At 46.1% G+C, this 16,351-nt stretch overlaps 1 protein-coding gene across 1 annotated transcript in view; it reads left to right on the forward strand.

Moving 5' to 3' along the window:
* The window catches only part of galnt9 (polypeptide N-acetylgalactosaminyltransferase 9), a 213,235-nt gene that overhangs the window by 84,208 nt on the left and 112,676 nt on the right, over positions 1-16,351 (forward strand). The window contains exon 6 of the mRNA XM_072240818.1: positions 14,964-15,081. Coding sequence (XP_072096919.1) covers positions 14,964-15,081 — 118 coding nt within the window. The remainder of the gene's footprint in view (positions 1-14,963; positions 15,082-16,351) is intronic.

Below are 16,351 nucleotides of genomic sequence, written 5' to 3' on the forward strand. Positions count from 1 at the left end.
ATATCCTACTAGGGAGCCATTTAATAGTCGTACAGCAATGGGATAGAAGCTGTCCTTGACCCTGCTGGTACGTGCTTTCGGGCTTTTGTACCTTCTGCCTGATGGGAGAGGGGAGAAGAGAAAATACAGTGAGGAAGTTGTAGATTGTGATCCCAGTGAGGGGGTTCTGACACAAAATATCGAACGCTTGCCCTCTCTCCTGTGATTATAACAGGCTACTGAGTCACACGGGCAAGGACGTCCCTTTGGAATAGAGATGAGGAGGAATTTCTTTAGCCAGAGGGTGGGGAGTCTGTGGAATTCATTGCCACAGGCATCTGTGGAGGTCAAATGATTGAATATTTTTAAAGTAGAGGTTGATAGATTTTCAATTAGTCATCATCATCATTATGTGCTGTGTCATTTGACGTGGGTCATCATGGTCTTCTGACCACGATTGTCCTTAGAAAATTTTTCTAAAGAAGTGGTTTTCCATTACCTTCTTCTAGGTGATGACCGCAGCCACTATCAATACTCTTCAGAGATTGTCTGCCTGGTGTCAGTGGTCACATGACCAGGACTTGTGATCTGCACCAGCTGCTCAAACAACCATCACCACCTGCTCCCATGGTCACCTGACCCTGATCGGGGGTGAGCAGGTGCTACACCCCGCCCGAGGGTGACCTGTAGGCTTGTGGAGGGAAGGAGTGACTTACATCTCCTTTGGAAGAGATGTATCTCCACCACGACACCCTTTGTGATTAGTCAGGGTGTCAAAGGTTACAGGAAGATGGCAGGAGAATGGGTTTGAGAGGTATAATAAATCAGCCATGATGAAATGGTGGAGAAGACTCAATGGGCTGAATGGCCTAATTCTGCTCTTATATCTTACAGTCTTAACTCATCATTTTTCCTAACGTTGTAAGCCATTACCTTTGATCTAATGCAACATATGATGTCACCCAGTCATATAAGTCACAGTTTTCCAATTAGACATGTTGCCTTAAAGGACTGAATGTATATCTGTTGTCAGCTATGTATGTGTTGTTTGTCCCTCGTGTCCAACGATAACAGGAAACCTGTGTGGGGGAGTTCTTAAGGTGGCAAAGCCATTGCACTGTGGCAGTTCCACTCTCTCGACCTCGGGAGACCAGGCCCAGTGGTTCAGAAAGCGTCACAAACTGAGGTCTTCCTCGGTTGCAGTGGATGACCATGACGTTGTCTGTGCCTCGTCATGCCCTTCACTCTCACCTTTCCATCACCTCCCTCTGGTGCCCCTCCTCCTCACCTTTCCATCACCTCACCTGTCCATCACCTGTCCCACTATCCGCTTCTGCTTCTTCAGCCCTTTACCTCTTCCACCCATCACCTTTCAGCTTCTAACTTCATCCTATCCTTTCCCCACCACCTGGCTTCACCTGTCACCTTCTCCCTTGTCCTCCTTCCCATCTTCTTATTCTGGCATCTTCCTCCTTCTTTCTCAGTCCTGAAGAAGGGTCTCATTGACTGTTTATTCATTTCATAGATGCTGCCAGACGTGCTGGGTTCCTCCAGCATTGTGTGTGGGTTGTGCTGGAAGTGCAGCCAATTGACTCAATAGTGACTTCAACAACTCCTAAAGATTCCTCCTTCCCTTCCCCTCTTCTTCTATTCCTTGCTCTGGCCTTTTACCTCTTCTCCTCACCTGCCTGTCGCCTGCCCCTGGTGCCCCTCCTCCTTCCCATCCTCCTATAGTCCACTCTCCTCTCCAAACAGATTCCTTCCTCTCCAGACATTTATCTCTTTCATCTATCGCCTCTCAGCTTCTCACTTCAACCCCCCCCCTTCCCCCTCACCTGGTCTCACCTATCACCTGCCAGTTTGTTGTCCTTCCCCTCCCCCCCACCCACCCACCCACCCACCTTCCCCCTCACCTGGTCTCACCTGATCTCACCTGCCAGCTTGTTGTCCTTCCCCCCTGCCCACCCACCTTTCCCCTCACCTGGTCTCACCTATCACCTGTCAGTTTGTTGTTCTTCCCCTTCCCCCCACCCACCCACCTTCCTCCTCACCTGGTCTCATCTGTCACCTGCCAGCTTGTACAAACTCCCCCCCACCACCCACCCACCTTCCCCCTCACCTGGTCTCATCTGTCACCTGCCAGTTTATTGTCCTTCTCCTCCCCCATTCACCTACCTTCCCCCTCACCTGGTCTCACCTGTCACCTGCCAATTTGTTGTCCAACTGCTTTGTTGGGCTGTATCCATGGGTGATAGAACATAGAATAGTACAGCACAGTACAGGCCCTTCAGCCCACATTGTTGTGCCAACCCTTAAACCCTGCCTCCCATATAACCCCCCATCTTAAATTCCTCTATATACCTGTCTAGTAGTCTCTGAAATTTCACTAGTGTATCTGCCTCCACCACTGACTCAGGCAGTGCATTCCACGCACCAACCACTCTCTGAGTAAAAAACCTTCCTCTAATATCCCCCTTGAACTTCCCACCCCTTACCTTAAAGCCATGTCCTCTTGTATTGAGCAGTGGTGCCCTGGGGAAGAGGCGCTGGCTGTCCACTCTATCTATTCCTCTTATTATCTTGTACACCTCTATCATGTCTCCTCTCATCCTCCTTCTCTCCAAAGAGTAAAGCCCTAGCTCCCTTAATCTCTGATCAGAGGTCAGAGATGGGTGTTGATGTATGGTTGAATGACAGTTAAACTTGAATTGAAGTTCATCAAGGCCAATTAACATGAACATTTAATTGTCTTCTCCTGCTGAGCTACAATGGTACATAGTCCCATTCTCATTGTTGATACTAATGGGCTCTAAGTATTAGTGCATGTTACACAGGTCACTGAAGGTTGTTATACTGACAGCAGAGAGGGCCTGATGCCTTAAAGCCAGTCGCTTGCGGCAGATGCGGCTGGTCAAACCATGGCTGGCAGCTCATCTAGGAGAAGGAAAACTCTGATCTCGAACCTCGCTGCTCACTGATGGAGAAGGCTTTGGGTGGTACACCCCGAGGGAAAACTCTGCATCTGGAGTCCCCAAGGCATTCTTATGTTGAGTTCAATGCTGAATGGCAACTCCTGGTGCCAAAACGTATCGGTCTCTGCCGTTCCTTTGGATTCTTCAGCTGCGTGGCGAGGAGGAGCCTGCTGCACGGGCAACAGCTTGCTCTCCATATCGTACTGCCCTGGCTTCCATGTCACTTATTACTGGGAAGAGCTTCTCAATTTGATAGTTGCCAGAGCGGGATTTGAACTCGTGTCCCCAGCCATGCCGTATTGTTTTGTGGCAGCAGTGCAGTGTAAAAACATGAAACTGGGGTGTCGTGGTAGCATAGTGGTTAACTCAACGCTTTACAGTGCCGATGACCCAGGTTCAATTCCTGTTGCTCTTCGTAAGGAGGTTGTATGTTCTCTCCGTGACTGTGTGGGTTTCCTCCGGGTGCTCCGGTTTCCTCCCACAGTCCAAAGACATACCAGTTGGTAGGTTAATTGGTTATTGTAAATTGTCCAGAGTTTAGGCGAGGGTTAAATCAGGCTATTGCTGGGTGGCGTGGCTCGAAGGGCTGGAATGGCCTATTCCATGCTGTATCTCCATAAATAAATATAATTTTAAAATTGCCAAAATTTACACAAATAATTTCACAAAAAGAATAATGAGGAATAAATAAGCCTCCTCCTCCATCCATCCATCTTCTCCCTCACCTAGTCTCACCTATCACCTCCCAGCTTCTTACTTCATCCCTCCTCCCCAACCCACCCACCTTCCCCCTCACATTCACTCATTCATTCATCTGCCTGTTACGCCACTGGCGTTCAGGGCAGCAATGGAGGTTCTCCAACTCTGTCTATCCTCGGCCATATACCGTCGCACAGATATAGAAGGATTCTTCATTGCTGTTTCCGTAACCATTTTGTTTTTGACCAGCTGAATCTCCAAACCCGGAGGACCGGTGGACCACTCTTAGTCTGTCCTCTACCCTTTGACCTGTTTGTCATGGGTGACCCCACCAAGAGCCCTGACTCCAGCCAATGTAGCTCTCCGGGTCATTGAGGCATGCGAGCCTCCAAACCCTACAACAAGCTTGTGGTGCTCTCAGAGATTCCCCCTCACCTCTCCTATCTCTCCTATCACCTTCCAGCTTGTACTCCACCCCCATCCCCTTATTCTGGCTTTCTCACCCTTCCTTTTGACCATTAGAAGGGTCTTGACACAAAACGCTAACAGCTTATTAATTTCCATTGATGCTGTCCGACATGCTTAGTTTCTACAGATTTTGTGTGTGTTGCTCAGAAATAATGGGCTAATGTTCATGGGCTCAAAGTTCATTCGGAAATCTAATGACAGAGGCAAAGAAGCTCTTCCTGAATTGTTGAGTGGGGGTCTTCAGGATCCTGATGGTACCAATGAGAAGAGAATGAGGCATGGGTTAAAGGTGAAAGGTGGAAAGTTTAAGAGGAAACTTCTTCACTCAGAGGGTGGTGAGAGTGTGGAATGAGCTGCCAGTGCCAGTGGTGTGAAAGGTTATGGGGAGAAGGCAGAAGAATGGGGTTCAGACGGAAATAAATCAGCCATGATGAAATGGCAGAGCAGACTCACTGAGCTGAATGGCTTAATTTCGCTTCTCTATCTTATGGTCCAATTTGGATAGGTCCATGGCTGGGAGGGGTTTGGAAGGCCTTGGTTTGGGTGCATTTTGTTGGGACTAGGCAGTTTAAATAGTCTGGCATGGACTAGATGGGCTGAAGGGCCTGTTTCTGTGAATCTATGACTCTGTGAGGATATGTACCAGACATCCTCTTACAATATCAAAGAATGGCCCTCTTTTAAAACTCTTACCTTTGATCAACCTTTACCGTTTTCTTCAGATTCCTTCCTTGGGGAAAAAAGACTACGTGTTGTCACCCTGTCGAGGTGACTGGATAGAGGTATTTAGGACAATACTCCTCACGGTCTTCCATTGATCAGTATAGAAAATCTCTCTGGTGCTTCCCACTTCCTCCCCTCTCCCTTCCCCTTTTCCCAAACGTGATTCCCCTCTCCCTGTCGCCCTTCCCACTCTCAGTCCACAATAGAGACCCAGATCAGAATCAGGTTTATCATCACTCACATATGTCATGAAATCTGTTGTTTTTTTTGAGGCAGCAGTACAGTGCAATCCATAAAATTACGACAGTACGGTGCAAAAGTCTTAGGCACCCGAGTGATACATACAGTATTTATGCCTAAGACTTTGTGCAGTACTGTATGTCAGTGATAATAAGCCCCATTCTGTAGACCCACTCCCCTTAGACCCTGCAACAGAAGTATCCTAAATGTCCTGCATATCATACATCATTAAACCAATCCTTGAACAGAGCGTTGGGATTTGACATGAATTGGTGTTTGAAAGATTAATCATGCCATTACGGTGTTTCATTATTTAGAACAATTTGAATTTTTTACTGGAATTGCAGGCAATCCAATCAGAGCGGATTAGGTCTAACAAGATGAATCGAGAGGCATGCATCATGATGTTGGACTCAGCATAAATCACTGCATTACACAGGGCACTTGGAAAGTCATCTTTACACTGCCACAGCCAAGCAACTCATTTTCTAGATGAACAGAGTTTTAGTGACCCAGGAACATAATGGCACTCCAAGTGATGCTCGCATTAAGAAGACGGAAGATAATTCGATATGAAGGGTAGAAAGAAGCTCATGACATCAATAAATCTGCCGACGACACAACTATTGTTGGCAGGGTCTCAGGTGGCGATAAGAGGATGTACAGGAGCGACATACATAGATCAGCTGGTTCAGTGGTGTCGCAGAAACAACCTTGTACTAAACGTCAGTACTGTACGCCTTTTGGTCAGAATCAGAATCAGGTTTAATATCATCAGCATATGTTGTGAAATTTGTTGTTATGTAGCAGCAGTACAATGCAATACATAATAAAACTGTAAATTACAGGAAGAGATACACTGTATATATTTTTAAAAAGTTAAATTAAATAAGTCGTGCAAAACAAAAGCAGTGAGGTGGTGCTCATGGGTTCAGTGTCCATTCAGAAACCAGATGTCAGAGGGGAAGAATCCGTTCCTGAATCACTGAGTGTGTGTCTTCAGGCTTCTGTACCTCCTTCCTGATGGTATGTCCTAGGCTGTGTGGTTCCTTAAATATGGATACTGCAATCTCGAGACACAGCCTCTCTTCTGTACTACACCTTTCTAAAGCCAAGAAGAGATTTCAGTAATGATGTAGGAACAGAATTAGGCCATTTGGCAATGAGAAGAGGGCTTGACCTGGGTGATGGGGTCCTTAATGCCTTTTTGGGGCATTTCTTCTTGAAGATGTCCTGGGTGCTGGGGAGGCTAGCAGCTATGATGGAACCTTCTGTAGCTTCTTTCGATCCTGTGCAGTAGCCACCCCTCGCTCCCATACCAGATGTGATGCAGCCAGTTAGGATGCTCTCCACAGTACATCTGTCTTTGGTGACATACCAAATCTCCTCAAATTCCTACTGAAACATTGTAGTGCTTCTTTGTAACTGCATTGATATGTTGGGCCAGGATAGATCCTCAGTGATGTTGACTCAGGAGCTTGAAGTTGCTCACCCTTTCTACTTCTGATCTCTTGGTGAGAAGTCAGCCTCTCAACCAGCTGCTCTATTTCGCTCCTGTACACCTTCTTGTCACTATCTGAAATTCTGCCGACAATAGTTGTGTCCTGCAAGAAAATCAGTCTCAAGGTAGTATGTTCAAAGTTCATAATAAATTTATTAACAAAGTACATTTATGTCACCAAGTACAACCCTGAGATTCATTTTCCTGTAGACATACTCAGCAAATCTATAGAATAGTAACAATAACAGGATCAATGAAAGATCAACCAGAGTGCAGAGGACAATAAACTGTGCAAATGCAAATATAAATAAATAGCAATAAATAACATGAACATGAGATAATGAAATAAAGAGTCCTTAAAATGAGACCTTTGGTTGTGGGAACATTTCAATGGATGGGCAAGTGAATGTAGTTATTCCCTTTTGTTCAAGAGCCTGATTGTCGTGAGGTAGTAACTGTTCTTGAACCTGCTGGTCAGAGTCCTTCATCCTAATGGCAGCAGTGAGAAGAGAGCATGGCCTGGGTGGCGGGGGTCTCTGATGATGGATGCTGCTTTCCTACGACAGCGTTTCATGTAGATGTACTCAATGATGGGGAAGTCTTTACTCTGATGTACTGGACCCAATCCACTACCTTTTGTAGGATTTTATGCGGTACCATAGATGTATTTTGATAATAAATTTACATTGATATTGACAAACAACCAATGTACAAAAGAAGACAGATTGTGCAAATAAAATAATACTGAGAACATGAGTTGTAAAGAGTTCTAGAAGGTGGAGAAGGGCCAGAGTTAACTCGAGAGGTTGGACAGGCTTGGATTTTATCTGTTGGAGAGTAGGAGGTTGAGGGGTGACTTTATAGAGGTGTATAATATCATGAGGGGTACACATGTTAGATCGTGCGTTCCGATCGAAGAAAAGATGGCTGGGGTGCAAGGGTGTTTATACAATGTGTCAAAAACTCAAACTTACAAAAATTAGCAAAAGCAGCAAAAAGAAAACTACAAATATTTACAAAAAGATATCAGAATCAGGTTTATTATCTCTGGCATATGTCATGAAGGTTGTTAACTTTGTGGCAGCAGTACGATGAAACACAATATAATGTAGAAAATAAAACTGGATTACAGTAAGTATATACATGTGTGTTAAACAGTTAAACAAGTAGTGAAAAAACAGAAATAAATTTATAAAGTAGTGAGGTGGTGTTCATGGGTTCAATGTCCATTCAGAAATCAAATGGCAGAGGGGAAGAAGATGTTCTGAATTGCTGAGTGTGTGTCTTCAGGCTCCCATAGCTCCTCCCTGACGGTAACAATGAGAAGAGGGCAGGTCCTAGGTGGTGGGGGTCCTTAATGATGGACACCGCCTTCTTGAAGATGTCTTGGACACTACGGAGGCCAGTGCCCATGATGGAGCTGACTGAGTTTACAACTCTCTGCAGCTTACTTTGTTCCTGCCCTCCCCGCCCCCCCCACCATACCAGATGCTGATGCAGCCAGTCAGGATGCTCTTCGTGGTACATCTGTAGAAGTTTTCAAGTGTTTTAGGTGACAAACCAAATCTCCCCAAACTCATAATAGACTGTAGATGCTGTCTCGCCTTCATTATAGCTGCATCAATGCGCTGTGACCAGGTTAGGTCCCGAGAGATACTGACACCCAGGAACCTGTAGTTGCTCACTCTCTCCGCTTCTGATCCCTCGCTGAGGACTGGTGTGTGTTCCCTCGTTCTACCCTTTCTGAAATCGACAATCAGCTCTTTGGTCTTGTTGATGTTGAGTGCAACACCACTCAACTAGCTGATCTACCTCACTCCTGTACGCCCTCTCATCTCCATCTGAGATTCTGCCAACAATGGTTGTGTCATCAGCAAATGTATAGATGGTGTTTGAGCTGTGCCTAGACACAATCATGGGTGTAGAGAGAGTAGAGCAGTGGGCTACACACACATCCCTGTGTTGATCGTCTGCGAGGAAGTGCTATTATCACCAATCCGCAGAGATTGTGGTCTACTGGTTAGGAAGTCGAGGATCTAGTTGCAGAGGGAGGTACAGAGGCCCGGGTTCTGGAGGTTTTCAATCAGGACTGTAGGAATGATGGTGTTAAACACTGAGCTGTAGTCAATATACAGCATCCTGATCCGAGGCCACGTGGAGAGCCATTGAGATGGTGTCTGCTTTAGACCTATTGTGGCAATAGGCAAATTGCAGATATTTACCCGAAAGCACAATTATTGCTACATATTATGCTCAGTATGAATTGCTGGCAGCTCAATCTCTCTCCTCTACCGAGAGCAATCTGCTCTGTTTTTTAGGCACTAGGGCATACCATTACCCACAAAGTTAACTTAAAACTACACATGAATTAGAGTATGATGCTGCACCCCTCAATGTAGTTACAATCAATATTACATGCGGGTTCGATGTCCATTCAGGAATCGGATGGCAGAGGGGAAGAAGCTGTTCCTGAATCACTGAGTGTGTGTCTTCAGGCTCCTGTACCTCCTCCCTGATGGTAGCAATGAGAAGAGGGCATGTCCTGGGTGGTGAGGGTCCTCAATGATTGGCGCTGCCTTTTTGAGGCATTGCTCTTTGAAGATGTCTAGGATACCATGAAAGCTAGTGTCTGTGTTGGAACTGACTGAGTTTACAACTCTCTGCAGTTTACTTTGACCCTGTGCAGTAGCCCCTGCACCTCCCCCTCCATACCAGACGGTGATTCAGCCAGTCAGAATGCTCTCCACAGTACACCTGGAGAAATGTTTGAGTGTTTAGGTGACAGACCAAATCTCATCAAACTGCAAATGGATTACAGCCAATGTTCTGGCTTCTTTGTCTCTGCATCGATATGTTGGGACCTGGTTAGAAATACTGACAACCATGAACTTGAAATTGCTCACTCTCTCCACTTCTGATCCCTCGCTAAGGATTAGTCTGCAACCCTGTAACCCTCACGCTGCATTCTGGTTTTGTTTTACCTTGTTCTACCTCAATACGCTGCGTAATTAATTGATCTGTAGGAACAGTATGCAAAACAGGTTTCTCGTTGTACCTCGGCACATGTGACAATAACCAGCCAATTTACCAATTAACTTAACTTAATCAAATCTCTCCTCGGCCTCCACTGTAGCATAGCAAACAATCGCCAGCACTTAATCGTTCCTGCCGTAGCAATTTTTCACTGCCAGAGATAACCTCATAAATCTCTCTCTGCACCCTTTCCAGTGCAGTCATATCTTTCCCGAGTTGTTCATGAATGAAATTAAAATCATATCAAAAGCTTCAACACTTGATATTCTGCACAAAGCACAGTCGTAAAAGTAAAAGGGACTGCGCTGTGAGATCTTATTTATTCATTTAGAGATACAGCATAGAGCAGGCCATAGGCCATAAGATATAGGAGCAGAATTAGGCCATTTGGCCCATCGAGTCTGCTCCGCCATTCAATCATGGCTGATCTTTTTCTTATCCCCTCGTCAGCCCCACATCCCAGCATTTCCCCCATAACCTTAGATGCCATGGCCAGTCAAGAACCTATCAAACTCTGCCTTAAATACGCCCAGTGACCTGGCCTCCACAGCTTCCTGCGGCAACAAATTCCCCAAGTTCACAGCCTCTGGCTAAAGAAATTTCTCCGCTCCTCTGTTTTGAAAGGGTGCCTCTCTATCCTGAGGCTGTGCCCTCTTGTTTTAGACCCTCCCACCATGGGAAACATCCTTTCCACATCTACTCTGTCTAGGCCTTTCAACAGGTTTCAATGAGATTCCCCCTCATTCTTCCAAATTACAGCGAGTACAGACCCAGAGCCATCAAACGTTCCTCGTATGATAACCCTTTCATTCCTGGAATCATCCTTGTGAAACTCCTGTGAACCCTTTCCAATGCCAGCACATTTTTTCTTAGATAAGGAGTCCAATTCCAATGCCAGCACATCTTTTCTTAGATAAGGAGTCCAAAGCTGTTCACAATACTCAGCATCACATCCCTGATGACAACAGGTTCGTTAGGCAAGATTTTCCCTTAAGGAAACCATGTCCTACCTTGTCCTGTGTCACCAAGTACTCCATAACCTCATCCTTAACAATTGACTCAAACATCTTCCCAACCACTGAAGTTAGGCTAACTGGTCTACAATTTCCTTTCTGTTGCCTTCCTCCTTTCTTGAAGAGTGGGGTGATATTTACAATTTTCCAATCCTCCAGAACCATGCCAGTGTCCAATGAGTCTTGAAAGATCATTACTAATGCCTCCACAATCTCTACCGCTACCTCTTTCAGAACCCTAGTGTGCAGTTCATCCAGTCTGAGTGACTTATGTGCCCTAAGGTCTTTCAGCTTTTTGAGCACCTTCTCCCTTGTAACAGTAACTGCACCCACTTCTCTTCCCTCACACCCTTCAATATCTGGTACGCAGCTAGTGTCTTCCGCAGTGAAGACTGATACAATATACTCATTTAGTTCATCTGCCATCTCCTTGCCTCTGTTATTATTTTTCCGGTCTCATTTTCTAGAGGTCCTATATCCATTCTCATCTCTCTTTCATTTTTTTATATACTTGAAAAAGCTTTTTCTATCCACCTTGATACTGTTTGCTAGCTTGCTTTCATATGTCATCTTTTCCCCCTGAATGATTCTTTTAGTTGCTTTCTGTAGGGTTTTTAAAGTTTCCCAATCCTCTGTCTTCCCACTAATTTTTGTTTTGTTATATGCCCTGTCGCTTGCTTTTACGTTAGCTTTGACTTTCCTTGTCAGCTACGGTTGTACTACTTTGCCATTTGCCATTTGGCACGGGCAGCAATCCAGAAATTGCTACCCTGGAGGTCCTGCTTCTCAGCTTTCTGCCTAGCTCACTAAATTCTTTCTTCAGGACCTCACTGCTTTCCCTTCCTATCCCATTGGTACCAATATGTACAATCTCCCTCCCTCTCCAAAATGCTGTGGATGCAGTCTGAGATGTCCTTGACCCTGACACCTGGGAGATAACATACATCAGGTGTCCCATTCACATCCACAGAATCTCCTGTCTGTTCCTCTGACTATTGAGTCCCCTATCACTACCGCCCCCCTCTTCTCCCTCTTTCCCTTCTGCGCCGTGGACTCATGCTCTGTGTCAGTAACCTGCTCTCGGTGGCATTTCCCTGGCAGGTCATCCCCCACAACATTATCCAAAACAGTATATTTATTATTGAGGGGAATGGCCACAGGTGTGCTCTGCACTAACTGCCTTCACTGTCCCATTCCTTCTCCTGACAGTCACCCAGCTACCCGCCTCCTGAAACTCTGATCGATTATCTCCTCACTCCCGCACAAGTCGAAAGTCATCCAGCTGCTGCTCCAGATCCCTGACACGGTCTTCACGGAGCTGCAGCCAGATGCAGTTCATGCACATGTAGTTCCCTGGGAGACTCTGGGTCTCCCAGGACTCTAACGTCCGGCATGGAGAACACACAACGGCCATTTAAACTACACTTAGTAACCCTGACACAGTAAGAGAAAAGGGAAACTTAACAGAAACTTACCAGGACAACTTACCCCAAGCCAAAACCTCTTCGGAGCTGAAGCCTCCTTTGAGCCAAAGCCTGACACTCCCACTCTCATCACTGGCCCGCTCCAGCAATGGCCGCTCCACTTGTCCCTTCTGTACTTTCATTTACTCCTCTCTGCTCTGCTTCCACTGCTGATTGTGCTGGCAGAATGACGCTGAACGCCTGCGAAGCTCTCCCTTTAAATGAGCATCGCCGTCCTGCAAGTAGCCTCCTGGTTGTGCGCTGCTCCTGCCACGGAGAGGGCCACGGGCGCAGGGTGTGGGACAGGTGGCAGAGAAAGAGTGCCAGGGGCCGGGAGGGATGGCACGGGTGCAGACTCACCCAGCCCTTGGAATCATTTGATTCTAATCAATCGGTTTATTGATCATTACAGAATGTCTCTCTGATGCTTCCCACTCCCTTCCCTCTCCCTTCCCCTTTTCCCAACCATGATTCCCCTCTTCCTGTCTCCTTCCCACTCTCAGTCTAGAATAGAGACCCATGTCAGAATCAGGTTTATCATCACTTACGCATCTCATGAAATTTGTCTTTTTGCAGCAGCAGCAGCAGTACAGTGCAATACATAAAATTTCTACAGTACTGTGCAAAAGTCTTAGGCCCCCTACCTATCTATATATATATGTGATCAAGACTTTTGCACAGTACAGTACATCCCTGGGCTTCACGTACCGAACCTCCACAATCTCCTAATTAAAAATAGCTGCTGGCGTGCATCTCATTTGGTCTTTTATGTCTTGCAGCACACAATGCACATCAGTTTAAAACAAATTTACCCCTTTGACTGTTTAATGTTAATTGCTTAATGTTCTATGACCGAGTCGTTAACTGAACCCTTTGGAGATGACAATTCTCTTTGGTATTTTCCAAGCTCTATGTAGTTTAATGCTCTTGAGAGCATTGTTTTTCTGGCGACAGAAGAGATACGGCAGAAGCTGAAATGTGGAGGAACTCAGCAGGCCAGGCAGCATCTGCGGAAGGAAAATAGACAGTTGACGTTTTGGGTTTCATCAGGACGGGAAAGGGAGGGGGAAATGGCCAGTATAAAAAAGGTTAGGAGGGGAAGGGTGGAGCAAGAGTTGGAGGGGCTGATAGGTGGATCGAGGTGAGGGGTGTGAGTGGCAAGGGTGTAAGAAGCTGTGAGGTGATAGGTGGATCGAGGTGAGGGGTGCGAGTGGGAAGGGTGTAAGAAGCTGTGAGGTGATAGGTGGATCAAGGTGAGGAGTGTGAGTGGGAAGGGTGTAAGAAGCTGTGAGGTGATAGGTGGATCGAGGTGAGGAGTGTGAGTGGGAAGGGTGTAAGAAGCTGCGAGGTAATAGGTGGATTGAGGTGAGGAGTGTGAGTGGGAAGGGTGTAAGAAGCTGCGAGGTGATAGGTGGATCGAGGTGAGGGGTGTGAGTGGGAAGGGTGTAAGAAGCTGCGAGGTGATAGGTGGATCGAGGTGACGCAAACAACAAACAAATCACGCGAATGACAACAGGAACATCATTCAGCCCATTGTCTTTATGTTTAATTTATGTTTTCCTTATGAATGCAGGTCATATGATGTTACATGCCTGTGATGATGCTAGAAGTCAGTTTTACATCACATCAGTGCATGTGACAGTCCCGACTGAACAGCACCAGGCATCCTGGTTTCAGCACTCTAATTCCCCGGAGTACGGTTAGCTGCCACTGTCCCTTTAAGACTCAGACTGACAATTATTGCCTGCCACATTTCTTCATGGAAAGTCTGTACTTAAAGGCTTCGGCTGAGCACTCTGTGCTCAATCATAGGAGTTCCATTTTTAGTACTACTGTTTGTGATTCTGCCATTGGATTTTCTTTGTGACAGCTTGTTTATTTCGAGTCCCACTTACTGCTGATACACCGCTGGCATTTAGGGCAGCAATGAAGCTCCTCCATCTCTGGCGGTGTTCAGGGCTTCCTTCATCGTGTCAGTTTTCACAACTGTCAGTTGTGCAAATCCCAGGTGGAGAATCAGGAATGCCCTCACACTCAAATGTAGAAGGATTCTTCATTGCTATTTCCGTAACAATTTTGTTTTATTGGTCAGGGTTGTTAGCCCTGAGTTGAACCCCCGAACCTGGACCACTCCTAGTCTGGCCTCTACCCTGTAACCTGTTTGGCATGGGTGACCCTACCAAGAACCAAAACATAAAGCCAACATAGCTCTCCAGGTCATTGAAGCATGCAAGTCTCCAAGCCCTACGAGAAGGAGTTGGTCCTCTTGGAGGATTTTGAGTCTGAATCTGAGTTAATTCTAGACCTTACTCTGCATTTGGGATCACCGCCACCCGTTACTCTCTTGCTACACTGCAGACACGAACTTGTGCAAACGATTGTAAACTTCATGCTTTCCAGTAATGGAGAAGTCTAGAACCAGAGAGAAAAGTCACAGAATACAAGGACATTACTTTGGAACAGAGGTGAGAGGAATTTCTTTAGCCAGAGGCTGGTGAATCTGTGGAATTCATTGCCACAGGTGGCTCTGGAGGCCAAGTCATTGGGTATATTTAAAGTGGAGGTTGACAGATTTTTCATTAGTCAGGGAATCAAAAGTTGCAGGGAGAAGGCAGAGAACTGAGTTGAGAGGGAAAATAAATCAGCCATGATCAAATGGCAGAACAGACTTGATAGACCGAATGGCCTAATTCCGCTCTCGTGCTTTATGCACTTTGTCTCTGTGCTGGCTCTTGGAAAGAGCTCTCTCTTCATCTGTGCTCCTTCCCAGTCCTGCGTGTGCTCCATGTGATTCCCTTTCCTCCTAACCTGTGGGTTGTGTGCCCAGGACCGAAATTTCATTCCAATCTCTCCCTCTTTCCGTGCATGGCAGGACGCCTGCGATGATTGGCTGCTCGTTCGTGGTGGACCGGGAATATTTCGGTGAGATCGGTCTCCTTGACCCTGGGATGGAGATATACGGCGGAGAGAACATTGAACTCGGCATGAGGGTGAGTAAGCAACCTGTGTACTAGAACAATCGATTCAACTATCGAGTTCTATGTGTTTACTTGCTGCCTGTTACTCCACTGGGATTTAGGACATCAATGAAGGTCTTCCATCTCTGGTGATGTTCAGAGCTTCCTTCATCATGTCAGTAGCTCTGTTTTCACTGCTGTCAGTCACGCAAATTCAGATGGAGACTCAGCAATACCGTCGCACATAGATGTAGAAGGATTCTTTGTTGCTGTTTACATAACAGTTTTGTTTGACCAGTCAGGGTTGTTAGCCCTGAGCTGAATCCCCGAACCTGGAGGATCAGTGGACCACTCAGTCTGGTCTCTACCCTTTGACCTGTTTGGTATGGGTAACCCTACCAAGTGCCAAAGTGTAAAGCCCTGACTCTGGCCAACAAGCTCTCTGGGTCATTGAGGTACGCAAGCCTCCAAACCATGACAAGGTTATGGTCCTCTTGGAGGATGTTTTATGTCCAACATGTTCAAAATTGTTGAGTAAAAGGTCATCCTTGGGCGCATGTAGTGAAGATGAGCTCCTTACAGCAGCTGCCCTAGGATGCCCAACATCTGGTCGTGAAAAGGCTGCAGTTCAAATATTCAAAGTTCAAAGGTAAATTCAGTATCAAGCTACATATATGTCATCATTCACTACCTTGAGATTCATTTTTTTTCTTAAAATAAAGCAATAGAATTTACGAGAGACTATAAATAACAAGGGTGGTGGGGTGGAGATACATCTCTACCAAAGGAGGTGGAAGGTGCTCCTTCCCTCCGCTAGTCTGCAGGTCACCCTCGGACAAGGTGTCGCACCTGTTTAGCTCCCCCCCCCCCCCAGATCAGGGTCAGGTGACCATGGGAGCAGGTGGTGACGGTCGTTTGAGCAGCTGGTGCAGAGCACAAGTCCTGGTCATGTGACCACTGACACCAGGCAGACAATCTCTGAAGAGTATTGATAATGGCTGGGGTCACCCGTCTTGTAAAGACACTGCCCAGAAGAAGGCAATGGCAAACCACTTCTAAAGAAAAATTTGCCAAGAACCATCATGGTCATAGACCATGATCGCCCACGCCATACAACATGACACATAATGACGACAATGATAAATAACAAAGACTGATGAACAAACGATGTGTAAAAGAAATATTGTGCAAATAATAATAAAATAAATAAATAATATTGAGGACATGAGTTGTACAGTCCTTGAACGTGACTCCATAGGTTGTGGAATCAGTTCAGAGTTGTGCTGAGTGAAGTTACCCACCT

The sequence above is a fragment of the Mobula birostris genome, chromosome 22, assembly GCF_030028105.1.
Source record: "Mobula birostris isolate sMobBir1 chromosome 22, sMobBir1.hap1, whole genome shotgun sequence".
Lineage (NCBI taxonomy): Eukaryota > Metazoa > Chordata > Chondrichthyes > Myliobatiformes > Myliobatidae > Mobula > Mobula birostris.